At 43.2% G+C, this 18,948-nt stretch overlaps 1 protein-coding gene across 3 annotated transcripts in view; it reads left to right on the forward strand.

Annotated features, from left to right (window-relative positions):
* LOC137352990 (gamma-aminobutyric acid receptor subunit rho-1-like) overlaps positions 1-18,659 on the forward strand; it is a 32,010-nt gene extending 13,351 nt beyond the window's left edge. For 2 of the 3 annotated variants that reach the window (XM_068018855.1, XM_068018847.1), the window contains exons 4-9: positions 101-324; positions 1,569-1,651; positions 5,183-5,323; positions 10,348-10,500; positions 13,202-13,398; positions 18,083-18,659. In XM_068018855.1, the coding sequence (XP_067874956.1) occupies positions 101-324; positions 1,569-1,651; positions 5,183-5,323; positions 10,348-10,500; positions 13,202-13,398; positions 18,083-18,382 (1,098 nt within the window). In that variant the 3' untranslated portion in view covers positions 18,383-18,659. The remainder of the gene's footprint in view (positions 1-100; positions 325-1,568; positions 1,652-5,182; positions 5,324-10,347; positions 10,501-13,201; positions 13,399-18,082) is intronic. The other variant, XM_068018850.1, reaches the window with a different exon arrangement.
* The last annotated feature ends 289 nt before the right edge of the window (positions 18,660-18,948 follow it).

Below are 18,948 nucleotides of genomic sequence, written 5' to 3' on the forward strand. Positions count from 1 at the left end.
GGGCTGAATGGCCTCCCTCTGCACTGTAACCATTCTAAAATAGTTCTCGAGGTTGGTAGAAAGATAATCTGATGTTTTTTTGTGTGACATTTTCTCACAGGACTTCACAATGACATTGTACCTAAGGCATTACTGGAAAGATGAGCGTCTTTCATTCCCAAGCACTAACAACCTGAGTATGACCTTTGATGGGAGGCTGGTCAAAAAGATCTGGGTCCCTGATATGTTCTTTGTACATTCAAAAAGGTCCTTTATACATGATACAACCACAGACAATATCATGTTGCGTGTCTATCCTGATGGGAAGGTACTGTATAGTTTGAGGTAAGCAGACAATATAAATGAAGCACAGTGGATGCAATAGCAAACATGAGGGGAAGAAAAAGTTATTCATATTATCTATGTTTATTTTTAACAACAAAGGGGATTTTTCTTTTTTTACAAACACCAGATCCTGCTCCCATTGCAACAGGATTCCAAACATTAAAGTAATACATCATTTTGTAAAGTCTTTAATAAGAAAGAATAGGTTGATTACCAATTTATTTGCTCCTTGCACTTGTTCCTTGCACTCACCATTGAAAATGTCTCCACTGAAATCAGGCTGTGGTGCCACACACTCATTGGACAACACTCAATTCTTTAATATACTGTACACAAGTGCAAAAAAACCCCAGCTTTTAGTGCACGGATACAAACAATGCACAATTCTTCCAACTTTGCATCCAATTTTGCAACAGGAAAATTGGGCTCTCCACAGTCTTTCCATCACTGTAACCTCAGCCGAAGTTCTTTGGAAACCCTGCGGATGTATGGAAATATTGAGGGGAATTTTAACCTAACTCTCCAGACAGGAAATCCATGGGATCGGATGGAATGCCTGTTTTACACCCTGCCCAATATTATCCTCTTCTGACTTCAATAGATGTTGCTATTCACTGAGAAAAGAGATCAAAAGTGTTGCCCATGCAGGCGAATACATCATCCACCTGTTTGATAAATGTGTAGACACTGTATTGACTGATATTGCAGCTGACCCCTATGTTATCCTGGAAAGGTATGGAGGCAGAAAAATTGAGGGAGGAGATGTCTTGATCACTGTGGTGCAGGCTCCTTGCAGGAGATGACACAGTTCTGCTGACCCACGAGGTTTGACTTTATCTTCCGGTGGGAGTGGATGGTAATCCCATGCAGGAATGTGAGTCAGAGGTCAGGCAAATTGTAACTGCCAGGTATCATTTAAATCCCACTGACCAGCTATGTGGTTGTTCCTGGTGGAAGGCAGCAGTTGGCTGGCTAATATGATCAAAAATCAGGCTGCCATCAGCATCAGAAGAGGACTGCTGGTAGAAAGGTTATCGGGGACAGGGGTAGGAGTTGTTTACAGGATCTTGCGCTTGGGGAGCCTCATCCGCCATCAGAATCAGTGGCGTTAAAGTAGCAGATTGGTGAGAACGGAGTGTGAAATGGATCCACTCCCTTTTAACTGCTCCCTTGCTTGCTCAGCGTTACTGTTTTTGTGCTTTAGCTCAAAGCAATAGTCACAACATTTGATATGTTGCTTGCAGGGTTACAGTAACATCAATGTGTTACATGGATTTCAGTCGCTTTCCTCTCGACACCCAGAGCTGCTCGCTGGAAATTGAGAGCTGTAAGTCAGGCATTGTGTCACATCAAAACCTGATAATTTCATATAAGCGTGGTTGTGGCTACCCTCTAATCACCTCAGTAGGAAATTCATAGCAATTCATAATGTAACCAAATGTCCTTTTCTAATTGTAAAATATAATAGTTCCAAATGTTTTGAACACTGTTTAATATTGATTTAACTAGAGGATTAGAATTAGCTGGATGAAGGTCATAAGGGTTGAATTTCCATGTGGTTTGTGCCAATTGTCTGCTGTAACTTTGGTGGAAGATCTGTGCAAACCGCAAGGGCAATTAGGGATGACCAATAAATACTGGCCTTGTCAACGAGGCCCACACTCCATAAATGATTAAAAATAAAGAAATAGGGAGAGCCTCATTATTACATGCATATCGGGGTTGTGTGACATACATGGAACCCTGATGGCATTTGAACCAGGTCATGAGTACATATGAACATACAAATTAGGAGCAGGAGTAGGCCACTCAGCCCTTCAAGCCAGCTCCGACATTCAATAAGTTCATGGCTGAACTGCTTACTCCACATTTCCACCTACCTCCAATAACCTTCCACCCCCTTGCTCATCAAGAATCTATCTACCTCTGCCTTAAAAATATTGAAAGACTCTGCTTCCACCGCCTTTTGAGGAAGAGAATTCCAAAGACTCACGACCCTCTGAGAGAAAGAATTTCTCCTCATCTCTGTCTTAAATGGGTGACCCCTTATTTTTAAACAGTGACCCCTAGTTCTAGATTGTCCCACAAGGGGAAACATCCTGACCCACAGTGGCCACTCCACTAGCTGTTATGAAGGCAGCAAGGCCACTGAAGGTAAGTGAAACAACTTTCCTTGGTGGAGCTTGGAGAAGCTGGAATGCTCATTCCTGCCCCAACAAGGAATGTCTAGGCCTCCATTGCCCCAGGTGCCCTCTTCCCAGCCAAAAGACCCTCTCCCAGATTTACCCTAGCACCGGAGGTTTTCACTTTGTGCTAGTGGGTGGGCTCTATGCCACCCAATCTTAATTGCCAGCCAGCTGTTGCTTTACACCCAAACAGGTGAGCAGCTGACTGGCAGCACTCGAATGAGGCCTGGTAGTTAAAAATCTGACGGGCCTTCGACTCAAACACCCAGGCAGAAATACTGTCCGCTTGCACTGATCTCCTGCTGAGAGTTACAATTAGGCCTCTCAGAGCCAGTCACCTCCACGTCAGTTCTCTTAGAGGTCAGTGGCACATGTATGTATGTGATTTTTCTTTTAACAAAACACCGACAAATATTAACGTTTCATCTCATAATTCATATAAGTTTAAAAATATTAGTTCTTATTCAAATTCTACTTTCTAATACATATTTGTCAATGCATTTTCTATTGTGATAATATGGAAACTTTAAGGGTTTATACTATAGATGGAACCTATTTACTTATCCATATTCAGAAATACAGTTATTTGTTATAGCCTTTCATTAAAGATTTATCCCATTTACAGGCCTTGTTCATGTTGCCATTCCATCAGCTAAACTGTGAAGTGCTACACTGTATTGCAAGGCTGGATCCTCATGGGTCTTTGTCAGTTTTTTTAAACATTCATTCATGGGATATGAATGTAGCTGGCAAGGCCAGCATTTATTTTCCAACCCTAATTGCTCAGATCAGTTGGGGTGAGCTGCCTTCTTGTACCACTGCAGTCCATATGGTGTAGGTATACCCACAGTGCTGTTAGGGAGGGAGTTCCAGGATTTTGATCCAGCAATGTTGAAGGAGCAGCAATATAGTTCCAAGTCAGGATGCTGTGTGGCTTGGAGGGGAACTTGTAGGTGATGGTGTTCCCATGCTTCTGCTGCCTTTGTTCTTTTTCTAGGTGATAGAGGTCGTGGGTTTGTGAGCTGCTGTTGAAGGATCCTTAGCGAGTTGCTGCAGTGCATATCGTAGATGGCACACACTGCTGCTACTTTGCGCCGGTGGTGGAGACAGTCAATGTTTAAGGTGATGATGGGCTGCTTTGTCCTGGATGGTATCAAGCTTCTTGAGTATTGTTGGAGCTGTACTCATCCAGGTAATGGAGAGTATTCCATCACATGTCTAACTTGTGCCTTATAGATGGTGGGCAGGCTTTAGGGAATCAGAAGGTGAGTTACTCACCACAGAATTCCCCACCTCTGACCTGCTCTTGTAGCCACAGTATCTATATGGCTGGTCCAGTTAAGTTTCTGGTCAATGGCAACCCCCAGGTTAGTGATAGTGGGGAATTCAGTGATGGTGATGCTATTGAATGTTGTTAAATGTCAAGGAGATGGTCATTGCCTGGCACTTATATGGTACGAATGTTACTGACCACTTATCAGCCCAAGCCTGGATGTTGTCCAGGTCTTGCTGCATCTGGATACAGGAAGGTATTGATAAAGCAGCTGAAAATGATTGGGCCTAGGACACTACCCTGAGGAACTCCAACAGCAATGTCCTGGAGCTGAGATGATTGACCTCCAATGACCACAACCATCTTCCTTTGTGCTAGGTATGATTCCAGCCAATGGAAAGCTTTCCTCCAATTCCCATTGTTTTCAATTTTGCTAGGGCTCCTTGATGCCAAACTCTGTCAAATGCTGCCTTGATGTCAAGCGGTCCCTCTCACTTCACCTCTGGAATTCAACTCGTTTGTCCATGTTTGGACCAAGGCTTGAACGAGGATTAGAGCCGAGTGGTCCTGGTAGAACCAAACTTAGTAGGTTGTTGCTGAGTAAGTGCCGCTTGATAGTCCGGCAGATATCTACCATTAATTTTATAGGGTGGTAAGTAGCTGGATTGGATTTGTTCTGCTTTTTGTGGACAGGACATACCTAGGCAATTTTCCAAATTGTCAGGTCATTGCCAGTGTTGTAGCTGTACTGGAACAGCTTGGTTATGTGTGTGGCTAGTTCTGGAACACAAGTCTTCAGTATTACTGTTGGGATGTTGTCAGGTCCCATAGCCTTTGTTGTATCAGCTGTTTCTTGGAGTGAATCGGATTGGCTGAAGACTGGCATCTGTGATGTTGGGGATGTCAGGACGAGGCCTAGATGGATCATTGGCACTTCTGGATGAATATGATTGCAAGTGCTCCAGCCTTGTCTTTTGCACTGACGCACTGGGCTCCCCCATCATTGAGGATAGGGATAGTTGTGGAGCCTCTGCCTCTGGTTCACTGTTTAATTGTCCACCACCATTCATGATTGGATGTGGCAGGACTGCAGAGCTTCGATCTGATCCATTGCTTATGGGATTGCTTAGCTCTGTCTATTGCATGCTGCTTTTGCTGTTTAGCATGCACGTAGTCCTGTGTTGTGCTTATCATTGGTCTGTGTGATCAGTTTGCTTTGCACTGTATTTGCACATTTGTTTTCATTCTCCACAGAGATTTTGCTACATGTTATCAAGCTCGCTTTTTCGTCTCATCATATGTGGAATTATATCAGTACTGCAAGGATTATTTAATTCTGCTCTGTCCTAATTGTCTATGCTACTAAAACCAAGTTACCTTTGATCAATGTTGTTACCAGATGCTTACACTGACGATGACCTCATGCTGTACTGGAAGAGTGGCAATGCATCATTAACGACAGACGAAAAGATTTCTCTGTCTCAGTTCATGATACAAGAATTTCACACAACCACAAAGCTGGCCTTTTACAGTAGTACAGGTTGTGCATTTATTTTAAGGTTTTTTTAGTGAGATGTTTTTCTTTTCAAATTCATACGTTAATTTATATGTAATGTTACTTAAATCAAGGCAATCATTACCTTGGATCCTTTCTGAATCTGTATTTTGTGGAGCTATCTTGTTGGGGGTGGGAACAGGGGGTGGTGGGGGGTGGGGGCGGCGGGTGGGGGTGGTGGAGAGAAGGGGGGGCAATGTTGAAGCAAACCCTTACCGCATTAATAAGGTGAATGATTTACTGGACAAAATAAAACCTAGGAAAGTGAGCAATTTTCAAAATGTCACCCTTTCATTTGGAAATCATTTTTAAAAGACTATGGGCCATTCCACACTAGTGTGCTTGTGTCATGTAGGCACACTTTGAGCCGGATCGTGTGCTCGGCCCCGCCTCGGTTTCTGTCATGGGGGGTGGTGCCGCAGAATCGAAGCGATAGTGGCTGCCACAGAACCCGACGCTGGGATTGATGGGCCTGATCTTCCTGGCGGAGGGGAACCTCCGTGGTGGTGCCTCTGTGACAGGACCCAAGTTTGAATATTTAAAATACCTCTCTACATACATTAAAATGTCATCCGTCGCGATCTTCCCATCCCTTGCCGATCTTCAGCATGGCTTGCGGTGCTCACGCACCTTCTCTTTTCCGTCCACAAGTAGCTGGCACCACCGAGGAGGGGAAAGGGTCACCGCTGCATTTTGTGTAAGGATAAAGGGGGAAGGAGTCAACTCTGCATTCGTGTATAGATGGGGGGAGGGGGTCAACTCTGCATTGTGTGTATAGATAGGGGAGGGGTCAATTCTGCATTCGTGTATAGATGGGGAATGGGTCAACTCTGCATTCTGTGTATAGATAGGGGAGGGGTCAATTCTGCATTCGTGTATAGATGGGGAATGGGTCAACTCTGCATTCTGTGTATAGATAGGGGAGCAGTCAATTCTGCATTGTGTATAGATGGTTGGGGGGGAAGGGATTAACTCTGCATTCTGCATATAGATGGGGGGAGGGGTCAACGCTGCATTATGTTTACAGGCTGGCAGTCTTTTCAAAATAGAGCTAGCACCTGCTCCTGCATCAGGTGATGCCATTCATGGCGTCGCCAATGCTGCCTCCACCACATGATTGGGGGCGGAGGGGGGATGGCCGCCATCAGTATGTTAAGTGGCCGCCCGCCTCAGAATCACGACGGTGTGGCGGCACGGGTCCCACGTAGGGCGACCGCCATTTCTGCACCCGCTGCTGCTCCTGGCGGGACAACAAAATCCATGGCGAGCAAGTGAGGCAGAAGTAACAGGGTTACTGCCATAGGACATCTTCCCAGCAGTTCTACCTCAACTGTTGACATCTGTACTGGGGAGGTGGGTGGTGTAGGTGTTGCAGATGGTGTACAGGCACAAGTAACACCAGCTTCCACACTTCGAAAAGTTTGTCATTGCTCCAATTTCCAGTCTATACACCCGAATTGTGCTGTGAGTGCACTCCTGGTGCAGGGATTTTGAGGCCTCAGTAACCTTGAACCATAGCATAAAACAGTGGGTTCTCAAATTTTTTTGATTTTGGACCCCTTTTCAAATGGATTAGTCATCTCGGACACTCCTGAGCTAAATTATAATACTATATGTATGAAAGTGCTGAATATAAAGAGTGTTTTGATAATGCTTTGAAGAAAATAGGAATTTACTTTCAGATATCAGTTAGATGGGTGTGCTTGCATCTCACTGCAGAGTCTGTCTATCCTTGGCAGGAGCACAATTAGGGCAGGAGCCTGGAGAGCCGCAGCTCAGGGAGAGCAGAATAGGGAAAAAGTACGAGGGGTGCAGTGGGAGAGCAGGAGAAATAGGGAAGTAGACCACAGTGAGAGCAGAAGCAGGTGGAGAGGAAAGCTTAGAGAAAGCAGAAGCCTGGAGAGTTTGGAGCCTGGACTGAGCAGGAGCGTGGGGAGAGCAGGAGCGTGGGGAGAGCAGGAGCGCAGATGGGGGAGGAGCAGAATGCACCTCTGCTCGCTGCTCACTTGTTTATTCTTGACCACGGCGCCTGGGAGGTTTCTCATTCCTGGCCTGGCCTAACGTTGTGAACCCCCTGCAAAGTATCTGTGGGCTCCCAGGGGTCCGTGGTTCCCAGTTTGAGAACCACTGGCATAGAAGAAGCCCAATGTGCCTGTACCAGTTCTTCAACTGGAGCAATTTACTTCACTTCCATTTCCCACTCTTTTCAACTTATTCTTTAAAATTCTTCCTTTTGAAATATGTATTCAATTCCATTTTCCATTTTGTTATAGTCTCTGCCTCAGTAACTACTTGTGGTAAAACATTCCATGTTCTGATAACTCTGTGAGATAACTTTTCCCTTCATTCTTCCAGCGATGGTTCTGAGTTTATGCTCCTTTTCTAATGATTCACCAAACAGTGGAAACAATCTCACACTGTTTACTCTCTCAAAATCTTTTGTAATTTTTATAACTTCTGATAGATCCCCCTTAAGCCTTCTCTATTCCAGTAAAAATGCCCCAATTTTTCAAGTGTATTTTCATAATTGTAACCTCTCATTCTGGATATCATTTGTGTCCTTCCCATAACTCTAATATCCTCAGTAGACAGTAAGACCCGCAAAGGAAGGTAATTGACAGGCCTCTAGGGGCAGAGGAGGCTTCTACTAGGCTCGCTTGTTCCATTGGGGTACCTTGGGGCCTATTGCCATCTTACACAGGGTGACCCCAGGAAGGGGTGAAAAGTCCATCAGGGACACAGGCCTCACCCACTCCACCACCATTCACATGCAGCAACTGGGGATGGGGCAACTAGCAAAGGCCTATCGAGGGCAGAGAGGGGAAATTCAGGTCAGGCGATGAGGCAGCGGGAGGACTCACTGCCCAAACTTGCCCTCCTTCACTACTGTCATTCTGATTTTGGGTAGAATTATGGAGGAGTATCAAACCCCAAGACTTTTAGCAAACGCCTTTTGAAAATCCATACATAAACATCTATCACATTCCCATTTACCTATATACACATTAGTCAAGCACAAAATAATGATGACATCTCCCTCATTAGCCCATCACTTTGCAAGGTATTCGCTAATTTTATCCCATATTTTGGACTTTTGAAATTTACCCACAACAGAGTTAAAATAAACTGTCTTGTAATACTTTGGCTCATTTCTTACCTTTCTTGAACAATGACGTAGTAATTTTGCTATCTTTTGGTACCATTATCATTTTCAAAGCTGTGTGGAAAATTCTGGTTAGTTCCCCTACTATTCCTCCCCACAATATTCTGGGATCCACACATTCTAAATTTAAATCAAGGCATGAAATCTAGATTTGTGGTTCAGTACACATGGACCAGTGATCACCCATGTTTCTCTGTTCTGTATACTCCCCTCTAGCAATGGAGGGCAGAAAAGTTGTAATTTTGAACAAACTTTGTTTAAAAAATTCCACTGTATTTACTTCCTGTATCATCATCTAAACGGGCTATTTTTTTCAGGTTAAACTGAAAATGAGCTGTATGTTTAAAAAGGGAGGTAGAGGGAAAGCAGGGAATTATAGACCAGTCAGCCTGACGTCAGTAGTGGGGAAAATTCTAGAGTCCATTATCAAAGATTTTATAGCAGAACACTTGGAGAACAGTGGTAGAATCGGGGAGAGTCAGCATGAATTTACGAAAGGGAAGTCATGCTTGATAAATCTACTAGAATTCTTCGAGGATGTAACTAGTGAGCTGATGAGGGGGAGCCAGTAGATGTGGTTTATTTGGACTTTCAGAAGGCTTTCGACAAAGTCCCACATAAGAGATTAGCATGTAAAATTAAAGCGTATGGGATTGGGGGCAGTGTATTGCGATGGATAGAAAATTGGTTGACGGACAGGAAACAAAGAGTAGGGATAAATGGGTCTTTTTCCGAATGGCAGGCAGTGACTGGTGGGGTACCGCAGGGATCGGTGCTAGGACCCCAGCTATTCACAATATATATTAATGATTTAGATGAGGGAACTAAATGTAATATCTCCAAATTTGCAGATGACACAAAACTGGGTGGGAGGGTGAGTTGTGAGGAGGATGCAGAGAGGCTTCAGGGTGACTTGGACAAGTTGAGTGAGTGGGCTCATGCATGGCAGATGCAGTATAATGTGGATAAATGTGAGGTTATCCACTTTGGTAGTAAAAACAGGAAGGCGGATTATTATCTGAATGGCTATTAACTGAGAGAGGGGAATATGCAGCGAGACCTGGGTGTTCTCATACACCAGTCACTGAAGGTAAGCATGCAGGTGCAACAGGCAGTAAAAAAGGCAAATGGTATGTTGGCCTTCATAGCGAGAGGATTTGAGTACAGAAGTAGGGATGTCTTGCTGTAATTATACAGGGCCTTGGTGAGGCCACACCTGGAATATTGTGTGCAGTTTTGGTCTCCTTATCTGAGGAAGGATGTTCTTGCTATAGAGGGAGTGCAGCGAGTGCAGACTGATTCCTGGGATGGCGGGACTGCTATATGAGAAGAGATTGAGTCGGTTAAGAGTATATTCGCTGGAGTTCCGAAGAGTGAGGGGAGATCTCATAGAAACCTATAAAATTCTAACAGGACTTGACAGGGTAGATGCAGGAAGGATGTTCCCGATGGTGGGGGAGTCCAGAACCAGGGGTCATAGTCTAAGGATATGGGGTAAACCTTTCCGGACTGAGATGAGGAGAAATTTCTTCACCCAGAGAGTTGTGAGCCTGTGGAATTTGCTACCACAGAAAGCAGTTGAGGCCAAAACATTGTATGTTTTCAAAAAGGAGTTAGATATAGCTCTTGGGTCTAAAGGGATCAAAGGGTATGGGGGAAAAGCGGGAACAGGTTACTGAGTTGGATGATCAGCCATGATCATAATGAATTGCGGAGCAGGCTCGAAGGGCCAAATGGCCTACTCCTGCTCCTATTTTCTATGTTTCTATCTTAAACTTTCGCTTCAAAGCCTTGCTGCTTTAATGGGACACAATAATAACTATTTATCTCCCATATCAATCCACAGGTTGGTACAATCGCCTGTACATCAATTTTACACTGCATCGCCACATTTTCTTCTTTTTGTTACAAACCTACTTCCCAGCGACTCTGATGGTCATGCTGTCCTGGGTATCATTCTGGATTGATCGCCGAGCTGTACCAGCCAGAGTTCCGTTAGGTGAGAAAAGTAAAACAATGCAGCTACATCAATAAGCTGGGGTGAATGTTTGCGTCCTGGTGAAATTCAGACTGGTTAAGACCTTGTGTAGGAGTGTAGGGAGGAACTCAGGCCAATCTGCTACTGCCCGTTTTACACCACTGCCGAGGTTGATAGTTCCACCCATAGCCGCTGCCTGCAAATGGTGTTCTTGGGTCAGATTACTTCCATCTTCATGCACAGCTCCAGGTGTACCTTTGTCCTTGTACAGAAAGCTAGCCTTTTGACGGGACTGGAAAATCATAGTGCAGATGAGACTTATAGACTGTTAACAGGTTGGAATAACTTTTGAACTTTTCTAAAGAATGTAAAAATTTCCACTGTTCAGGCACTTACCTTTAAATAAGTGGGAGTGGGAGGTGGTGCAAACTTCTTGCCAAGGCTGAAGGGGAGAGTGGAAAAGAAATGCCAGGTGAAATGAATTGAACAATGACCCAATGTACAGGCATGGTGCCGAGTCTAAGGGTGAGCGGCAAAGCTGTGTAGGACCAACCCCTTATATAAAGGCTGCACATGGTGGGTGCCCTGTAGAGCCATGCTTGCAGTAATCCTGAGGCATAAAAGGTAAGGGCCAAAGTGACTGTTGCAGCCACTGGCAGTCCCATGCTAGGTTGCAGGTATTCTAGCAGAAAATGTCAAAGTCTTCCAACTAGCTTCCTGCTGACATACAACCTGCACAAGCAGTTGTCCTTATTAATTTGCAAATAGGTATACTGAGGCCTGCAGGTAATGTTGGTGCCATAATGTCAGAAGTGGCTTAGGTCCCTTGCTGATATCACTTGTATGCCTTCTTTCATTTTGTACCACCTCAACCATGAAATACAATATAAATAACAACAAGAAATACTGGAAATACTCAGCAGGTCTGGCAGCATCTGTGGAGAGAGAAGCAGAGTTAACGTTTCAGGTCAGTGACCCTTCATCAGAAATACAGTACTAAGGGTGCATCCAAACCAACCCCTTTCATAAACTTTATCTTCACTTATTGCATGGCACAGGACACTGCTATTTGTATTTAGAGGTTTGTGCCTCTTGAGCTCCTGTCAAAATTGATAGTAAAGGAACCCCTTTACACATGCCTTCCTTTTCATGTGTTCCTGTTCTTCTGAAATCCTGCAAATGATTCCATTACAATCTATTTCCTGGTGCCTTAGTGGGTAATAATATGTGGGAGAATATTTAAAACCAAATGTGCAGTTATGAGGAAATAAAAATGATATCCCCGCAAATTCATAAAGAAATATTTCTTTATCAGTTATTCATTTCAATATTTTTGCATGCTTGCCAATGACATGAATGGATAAAAATCTTCATTTTTGGTGCTCCTGATGCTGAGTTTTCTATACTAAGAGTGCATATTGGGAATTTGGTGTATATATTCCATGATTTTCTGTCCATGAGGGCAAAAGATGAAAATTTACTCCGAAATGTGTGTAAACACTGTAGCATACAAAATACAGCTGGGCAGAAAATGGTTTGCAGATAAAAGGAAGAAAAAAAACTTTCATTTACATAGTACCTTTCGCAACCTTCGGATGTCTCAAAGGGCTTTACAGCCAATGAAATACTTTTGAGATGGAGTCACAGTTATAATGTAGGAAACATGACAGCTCCCACAAAGTGCAATAAAATAATGACTAGATAATCTGTTTTATTTGCTGGCTGAAAAATTAATATTGGGCAGGATACCAGGGAAAACACCCCTGCTCTTCTTCAAAATAGTATTGGGCAACCTTTTACATGCATCTGAGAGAGTAGGCAGGGCCTTGGTTTAACGTCTCATCTGAAAGACCGCATTTCCAACAGTGCAGCATTGAGTGTCAGCCTAGATTTTGTGTTCAAGTATCTGGAATGGAACTTGAACCCACAACCTTCTGACTTGAGGTGAGAGTTCTACTCACTGGGTCACAGCTGACAGACAATTGGAATTGGATGCAAAGCATATTTAAGACTTCCTTTCTGAACCTTCTCCCTTATCAGGGAGATAGCAAGTATTTGAAAATCCAGCTGATTAGAGCACATGTGCACAGATCAAGGAAAATCTCCACTATCATTGTATATTGAAATAACTTGTCCACCATGTTGAATGTTATTGACATATATGAGGGACAATGTAAAAATGCTTGATGAGGTATGATCTTTTAGAGATTATCACTGTAACAATGTTACAGCGGTTAATCTCTTAGTTATCAACCTTTCCCTCCCATCATTCTTTTCCTTTATAAATACTTTATGGGTGTTACTTTATGGTCATTGCTCCTCTTACCTTTCCTTCTCTGTTCCTTTCAAGGTCCTCTTTATTTCTCAAAATTAAGACTCATTACATCACCTCCTAACTTAATTTATTCATTCCCAGGCACCTCCTTGCCTTCCTTAGTTTTCCATTCCTTCTGTAACCGATAAGTTTTAAAGCCCCAGTTTTCTATCACTTTTTCAATATTTAAGTTACCTTTTTTCTAACCTTTTCTGAATTAATGATGTCATTATAGTTGATCTTGGTCCTCCTTTTAGATTTCTCACTTTAAAAAAAAAGCTAATAAGTAACTGGATACATTTACATAAGTACAATTAGCTATCATACATTTTGTAAGAGAGTTGTTGTCTAAATTCCTGATTATAAATGGTGTCATTTGTAAAACATGTCCTCTCCCTATAATTCCAGGTATTACGACAGTTCTAACTATGTCCACCATCATCACAGGTGTGAATGCTTCCATGCCAAGGGTGTCGTATATTAAAGCTGTGGACATTTACCTGTGGGTTAGTTTTGTATTTGTCTTTCTCTCAGTGCTGGAATATGCAGCTGTGAATTACCTAACTACAGTACAAGAGAGGAAAGAAAGAAAACTCCGGGAAAAGGTGAAAACATTAATACTGTGTCCTTTGAATATTATTTTTGTTTTGTAGTGTGGAATCAACAACCTTAAGTCCATCTCTGATTTTTTGCACTTTTTAAGGGCTTACTTTAAAGGCGGGTAAAAACAAAAAAGAAAGACTTGCATTTTTACAAAGAACAAAGAAAATTACAGCACAGGAACAGGCCCTTCGGCCCTCCAAGCCTACGCCGATCCAAATCCTCTATCTAAACCTGTCGCCTATTTTCTAAGGGTCTGTATCTCTTTACTTCCTGCCCATTCATGTATCTGTCTAGATACATCTTAAAAGACGCTATCGTGCCCGCGTCTACCACCTCCGCTGGCAATGCGTTCCAGGCAACCACCACCCTCTGCGTAAAGAACTTTCCACGCATATCCCCCCTAAACTTTTCCCCTTTCACTTTGAACTCATGTCCCCTTGTAATTGAAACCCCCACTCTGGGGAAAAAGCTTCTTGCTATCCACCCTGTCTATACCTCTCATGATTTTGTACACCTCAATCAGGTCCCCCCTCAACCTCCGTCTTTCTAATGAAAATAATCCTAATCTACTCAACCTCTCTTCATAGCTAGCGCCCTCCATACCAGGCAACATCCTGGTGAACCTCCTCTGCACCCTCTCCAAAGCATCCACATCCTTTTGGTAATGTGGCGACCAGAACTGCACGCAGTATTGCAAATGTGGCCGAACCAAAGTCCTATACAACTGTAACATGACCTGCCAACCCTTGTACTCAATACCCCGTCCGATGAAGGAAAGCATGCCGTATGCCTTCTTGACCACTATTGTATATAGAGCGGCAACACCTCTCCCAGAAAGGCCTTAAAATGCTTTACGCGAACTATTGCCATTTTTGTTACTTAGGCGTGCATGGCAACTGCATAGGGATCCTATAAGTGGTAATAAAATGAATGATCATTTAATGGTGGAGTTGATTGAAGGAGGAATATTGAACTCACTGCTCTTTTTCAAAATAGCACTATAGGATCTTGGGCCAATAGAGTCTTGGTTTAACATCTCATTTAAAAGATGGAGCACTCCCTTAGTGAAGTGTCAACCTAGATTATGTACTAAAGTCCCTGGATGGGGGCTTGAATCAATAGCCTTTTTCACTCTGAGACAAATGTGCTATCAATTGAGCGAAGTAGAGAGACTACCTACCCTAGTTTGGAGTTTTTTTTATTCCTTCATTGGATGTGAGTGTCACTGGCAAAGCCAGCATTTGTTGCCCATCCCTAATTGCCCTTGAACTGAGTGGCTTGCATGGGCAGTTAAGACTAGCTTTCAATTCCAGATTTTTTATTAACTAATTAATTGAATTTATGAATTGAACTTAAATTCCACCAGCTGCCATGGTGGGATTTGAACCCATGTCCCAAGGACGTTAGCCTGGGCCTCTGGATTACTAGTCCAGTGACATTCTCACAGTGCCACCGTCGCTCCTATTATGGATCAAAGTTTAAATATTATTTCGTTACCTAAATTTAAAAATAGTTTGAAAGATTTTATTTTTTAATTGAAAATCCTGACAGGAGTTAATACTTCCCAAGATATATTTTATTCAAATGTTGTTGTTACTGAAGACATTTTACAGTGTGTTTTTTTTGTTTCTGATTTTAAATTGCATGAGAATATTGAATGAATAGCTCCAGAGAAAAAGATCATTTTGATGTATCTGGCTGGTGTCAGAATTCAAAAACAGATACCTCAATTGGTTTAAAAGCAAAATACTGCGGATGCTGGAAATCTGCAATAAAAACAGAAACTGCTGGAAATATTCAAAAAGTCTGGTAGCATATGTGGAGAGAGAAACAGAGTTAACATTTCAGGTCTGTGACCTTTCATCAGAACTGGCAAAGGTTAGGAATATAATAGGCTTTGAGCAAGTGAAAAGGGGTGGTGGGGGAGGGGGTGGGGGGGGAGGGGGGTGAAGAAGAAGAAGAACAAAAGGGAAGTGTGTGTTGAGCAGAGGGCAGGAGAGATTAAATGACAAATATGTCATGGACCAGAGGCAAAGGGATTGCTAATAGTTATATTAAAAGACAAAGCATTAGTCCAGAGAGAGTGTTAATGGCAGAATAATGAACAGCTCTGTCCAAAAACAAAAATTGAAAAACATGTTTAAGGCAGGCCCATGGTTAAAAAAAAAAATAAAGTAGAATAAAATAAAATAAAAAAAGGCAGTCATGCTCTGAAATTGTTGAACTCATTGTTGAGTCCAGATGGCTGCAGAGTGCCTAATCGGAAGTTCCTTGAGCTTGCGTTGAGGTTCACTGGAACACTGTAGCAGGCCCAGGACAGATATGTTGGCATGGGAGCAGGGCGGTGAATTTCTTTTTTTTAATTTAGAGATACAGCACTGAAATAGGCCCTTTGGCCCACCGAGTCTGTGCCGACCATCAACCACACATTTATCCTAATCCTACACTAATTCTATATTCCTACCACATCCCCACCTGTCCCTATATTTCCCTACCACCTACCTATACTAGGGGCAATTTATAATGGCCAATTTACCTATCAACCTGCAAGTCTTTGGCATGTGGGAGGAAACCCGAGCACCCGGAGGAAACCCACGCATACACAGGAAGAACTTACAAACTCCACACAGGCAGTACCCAGAATTGAACCCGGGTCGCTGGAGCTGTGAGGCTGTGGTGCTAACCACTGCGCCACTGTGCCGCCCATAAAATGGCAATCAACTGGAAGCTTAGGGTCATGTTTGTGGACTGAGTGGAAGTGTTCCACAAAGCGGCCACCCAATCTGCGTTTGGTCTCCCCAGTGTGGAAGTGACTGCAATGTGAGCAGTGAATACAGTATACTAAATTGAAAGAAGTAGAAGGAAATTTCTGCTTCACCTGGATGGAGTGTTTGGGCCTTGGATGCTAAGGAGAGAGGAGGTAAAAGGGCAGGTATTACACCTCCTGCAATTGCATGGGAAGATGTCGTGGGAAGAGAACGACGTGTCAGTGGTGATGGAGGAGTGGACGAGGATGTAGCGGAGGGAATGAACCCTTCGGAATGCTGACAGGGGAAGAGAGGGTAAGATGTGTTTGGTGGTGGCATCACACTGGAGGTGGCGGAAATGGTGGAGGATGATCCCTTGGATGTGAAGGCAGGTGGGATGGAAAGTGAGAACAAGGGGAACCCTGTAGCAGTTCTGGGATGGAGGGGAAGGGGTGAAGGCGTGAAGGCAGAAGTGCAGGAAATGGGTCTTACATGGTTGAGTGCCCTATCAACCACAGTGTGGGGGAATCCTCAGCTAAGGAAAAAGGAAGACATATCAGAATGCTGTTGTCAAAGGTTGCATCATCAGAACAGATGCGCGGAGTCAGAGAAACTGGGAGAATGGAATGGAGTTTTTACAAGGGGCAGGGTGTGAAAAAGTGTATTCGAGGTATCTGTGAAGTTGGTGGGCTTATAATGAATATTAGTGGACAGCCTATCCCTAGAGATGGAGACAGAAAAGTCAAGGAAGGGAAGGGAAGTGTCGGCGATGGGCCATGTGAAGGTGAGAGAAGGATGGAAATTGGAAGCAAAGTTTAAGTTTTCCAGTTTGGGGCGGGAGCAGGAAATAGCACCGGTACAGTCATCAATGTACCGGATAAAGAGTTGGGGGAGGGGGCCTGAGTAGGCCCACAAAAAGACGGGCATAACTGGGACCCATGCGGGTACCCATAGCAACACCTTTTATTTGGAGTAAGTGAGTGGAGTTGAAGGAGAAGTGAGAACAAGTTCAGCCAGGTGGAGGAATGTGGTAGTGGATGGGGACTAGTTGGGCCTCTGTTCAAGTAAGTAGTGGAGAGCCCTCAGACTGTCCTGGTGGGGGATTGAGGTATAGAAAAATTGGACGTCCATAGTAAAGAGGAGGCGGTTAGGGACAGCAAACTGGAAATTGTCTTTTAATATAACTTTTAGCACTCCCTTTGCCTTTGTTTTGTGACATCTTTGTCACTTAATCTCTCCTGCCCTCTGCCCTATCACACACCATCTCTTTTGTTCTTCTTCCCCCCTCTCCCTTTTCACTTGCTCAAAGCCTATTACATTTCTAATCTTTGCCAGTTCAGATGAAAGGTCACAGACCTGAAACATTAACTCAGTTGCTCTCTCCACAGATGCTGCCAGACCTGCTGAGTATTTCCAGCACTTTCTGTTTTTACCTCAACTGGTCTTCTTGCCAATGCCTTTGTCATTTCACCTCATCTTTTCATGTATATATCACCTCATCCCATGTCTCAGGGATGTCATGCACTAATCTAACTATTGTCTTAGCTGGACAAGACTTGTACATAGGGTCATGCTAATGTTCCTTGAGTTGCTGCAGTTTCCACCCAAGTTCAGGGACTCATTATATATGGAACTGTGCAGCTGAACTCTTGTGCTTCTGCATTCTGTAGTGCACTACGGCAAGCCACTGCACTACTGGACCACTGCTATTTTATGGTATGTGTTGATAAATCTATGTCAATGTTTAATCCTGATGTATGACTATTTCTTTTCATTGATTCAGATGCACAGAACCAGGCTGTTTGGCCCATCATGCCTGTGCCAGCTCTTTAAAAGAGCTGTCCCACTCCCTTGCTCTTTCCCCATAGTCCTGCAAGATTTTCCCCTTCAAGTATTGTTCGTCTATTTTGATCATTAATATAAGCCTCTCCTGTTACAGCTACCTTGCACATGTGCAATACCTCAGGCAAGACCATTGATGGTAGAACGTACATACAGTGATGGAGAAGTCAGCAATCTGGCTGAATTTGCTGGACCTGATTATATGCCACAAAATGGAGAAAAACAGGACAGAGGGCTGGTAAATCCTCCAATTGCTGATGAGCCAACTGAAGACAAAGAAAAAATCTTAAGAGGATACATTTGGATTGACACTCACATTATCGATAAATACTCCAGACTGATATTTCCAGTTGCTTACATACTTTTTAATGTGATTTATTGGTCTATTTATTCATAGAAGTTTCTGCATGTAGGAGGTTTTAAAGTCTTATCTTCCTCCTCAGAAAGAACTCATTGGGAGGGGGTGCTAGTTTCAATGGGGATGCTTTCTAACTTTTCAACTATGACGAGATCAAGCCAATAGCACAGTCACACTCCAGCCTGAAATCCAGTAAGCAGAACTGGCTGATGTGAGATGACAGTTAAGTGGTTTAAAGTTTCCTATTCAGTCCGAGCCACTCAATTATGCGTTACATTGGTTGGTAAATTGTGTGGTCTAAATCATTTTAGATGTATTTCAGGTAAATTATGAATTATTTAATTCTGACTTTTCCTTGGGCACTTAGGAATTTTCAGTATGTTCTTATAATGGAAAAACAAAGTTTCTAATATAGATAAGAAATCTTGACTTGTTCTTCAACACCTCATTTTTTTAATTAAAAACATTATTTTTTAAATGAATGAATTCTTTGGAGGAGCCAGTGAAATAGATAATACACACCATTATATAGTCACTGTTGGCCAAACATGTATTTTGCTCAACCACCTCTTAGTAGCATTCAACATAACTAATGATGTAAACCC

This window comes from Heterodontus francisci, chromosome 3, assembly GCF_036365525.1.
Source record: "Heterodontus francisci isolate sHetFra1 chromosome 3, sHetFra1.hap1, whole genome shotgun sequence".
NCBI classification, from domain to species: domain Eukaryota; kingdom Metazoa; phylum Chordata; class Chondrichthyes; order Heterodontiformes; family Heterodontidae; genus Heterodontus; species Heterodontus francisci.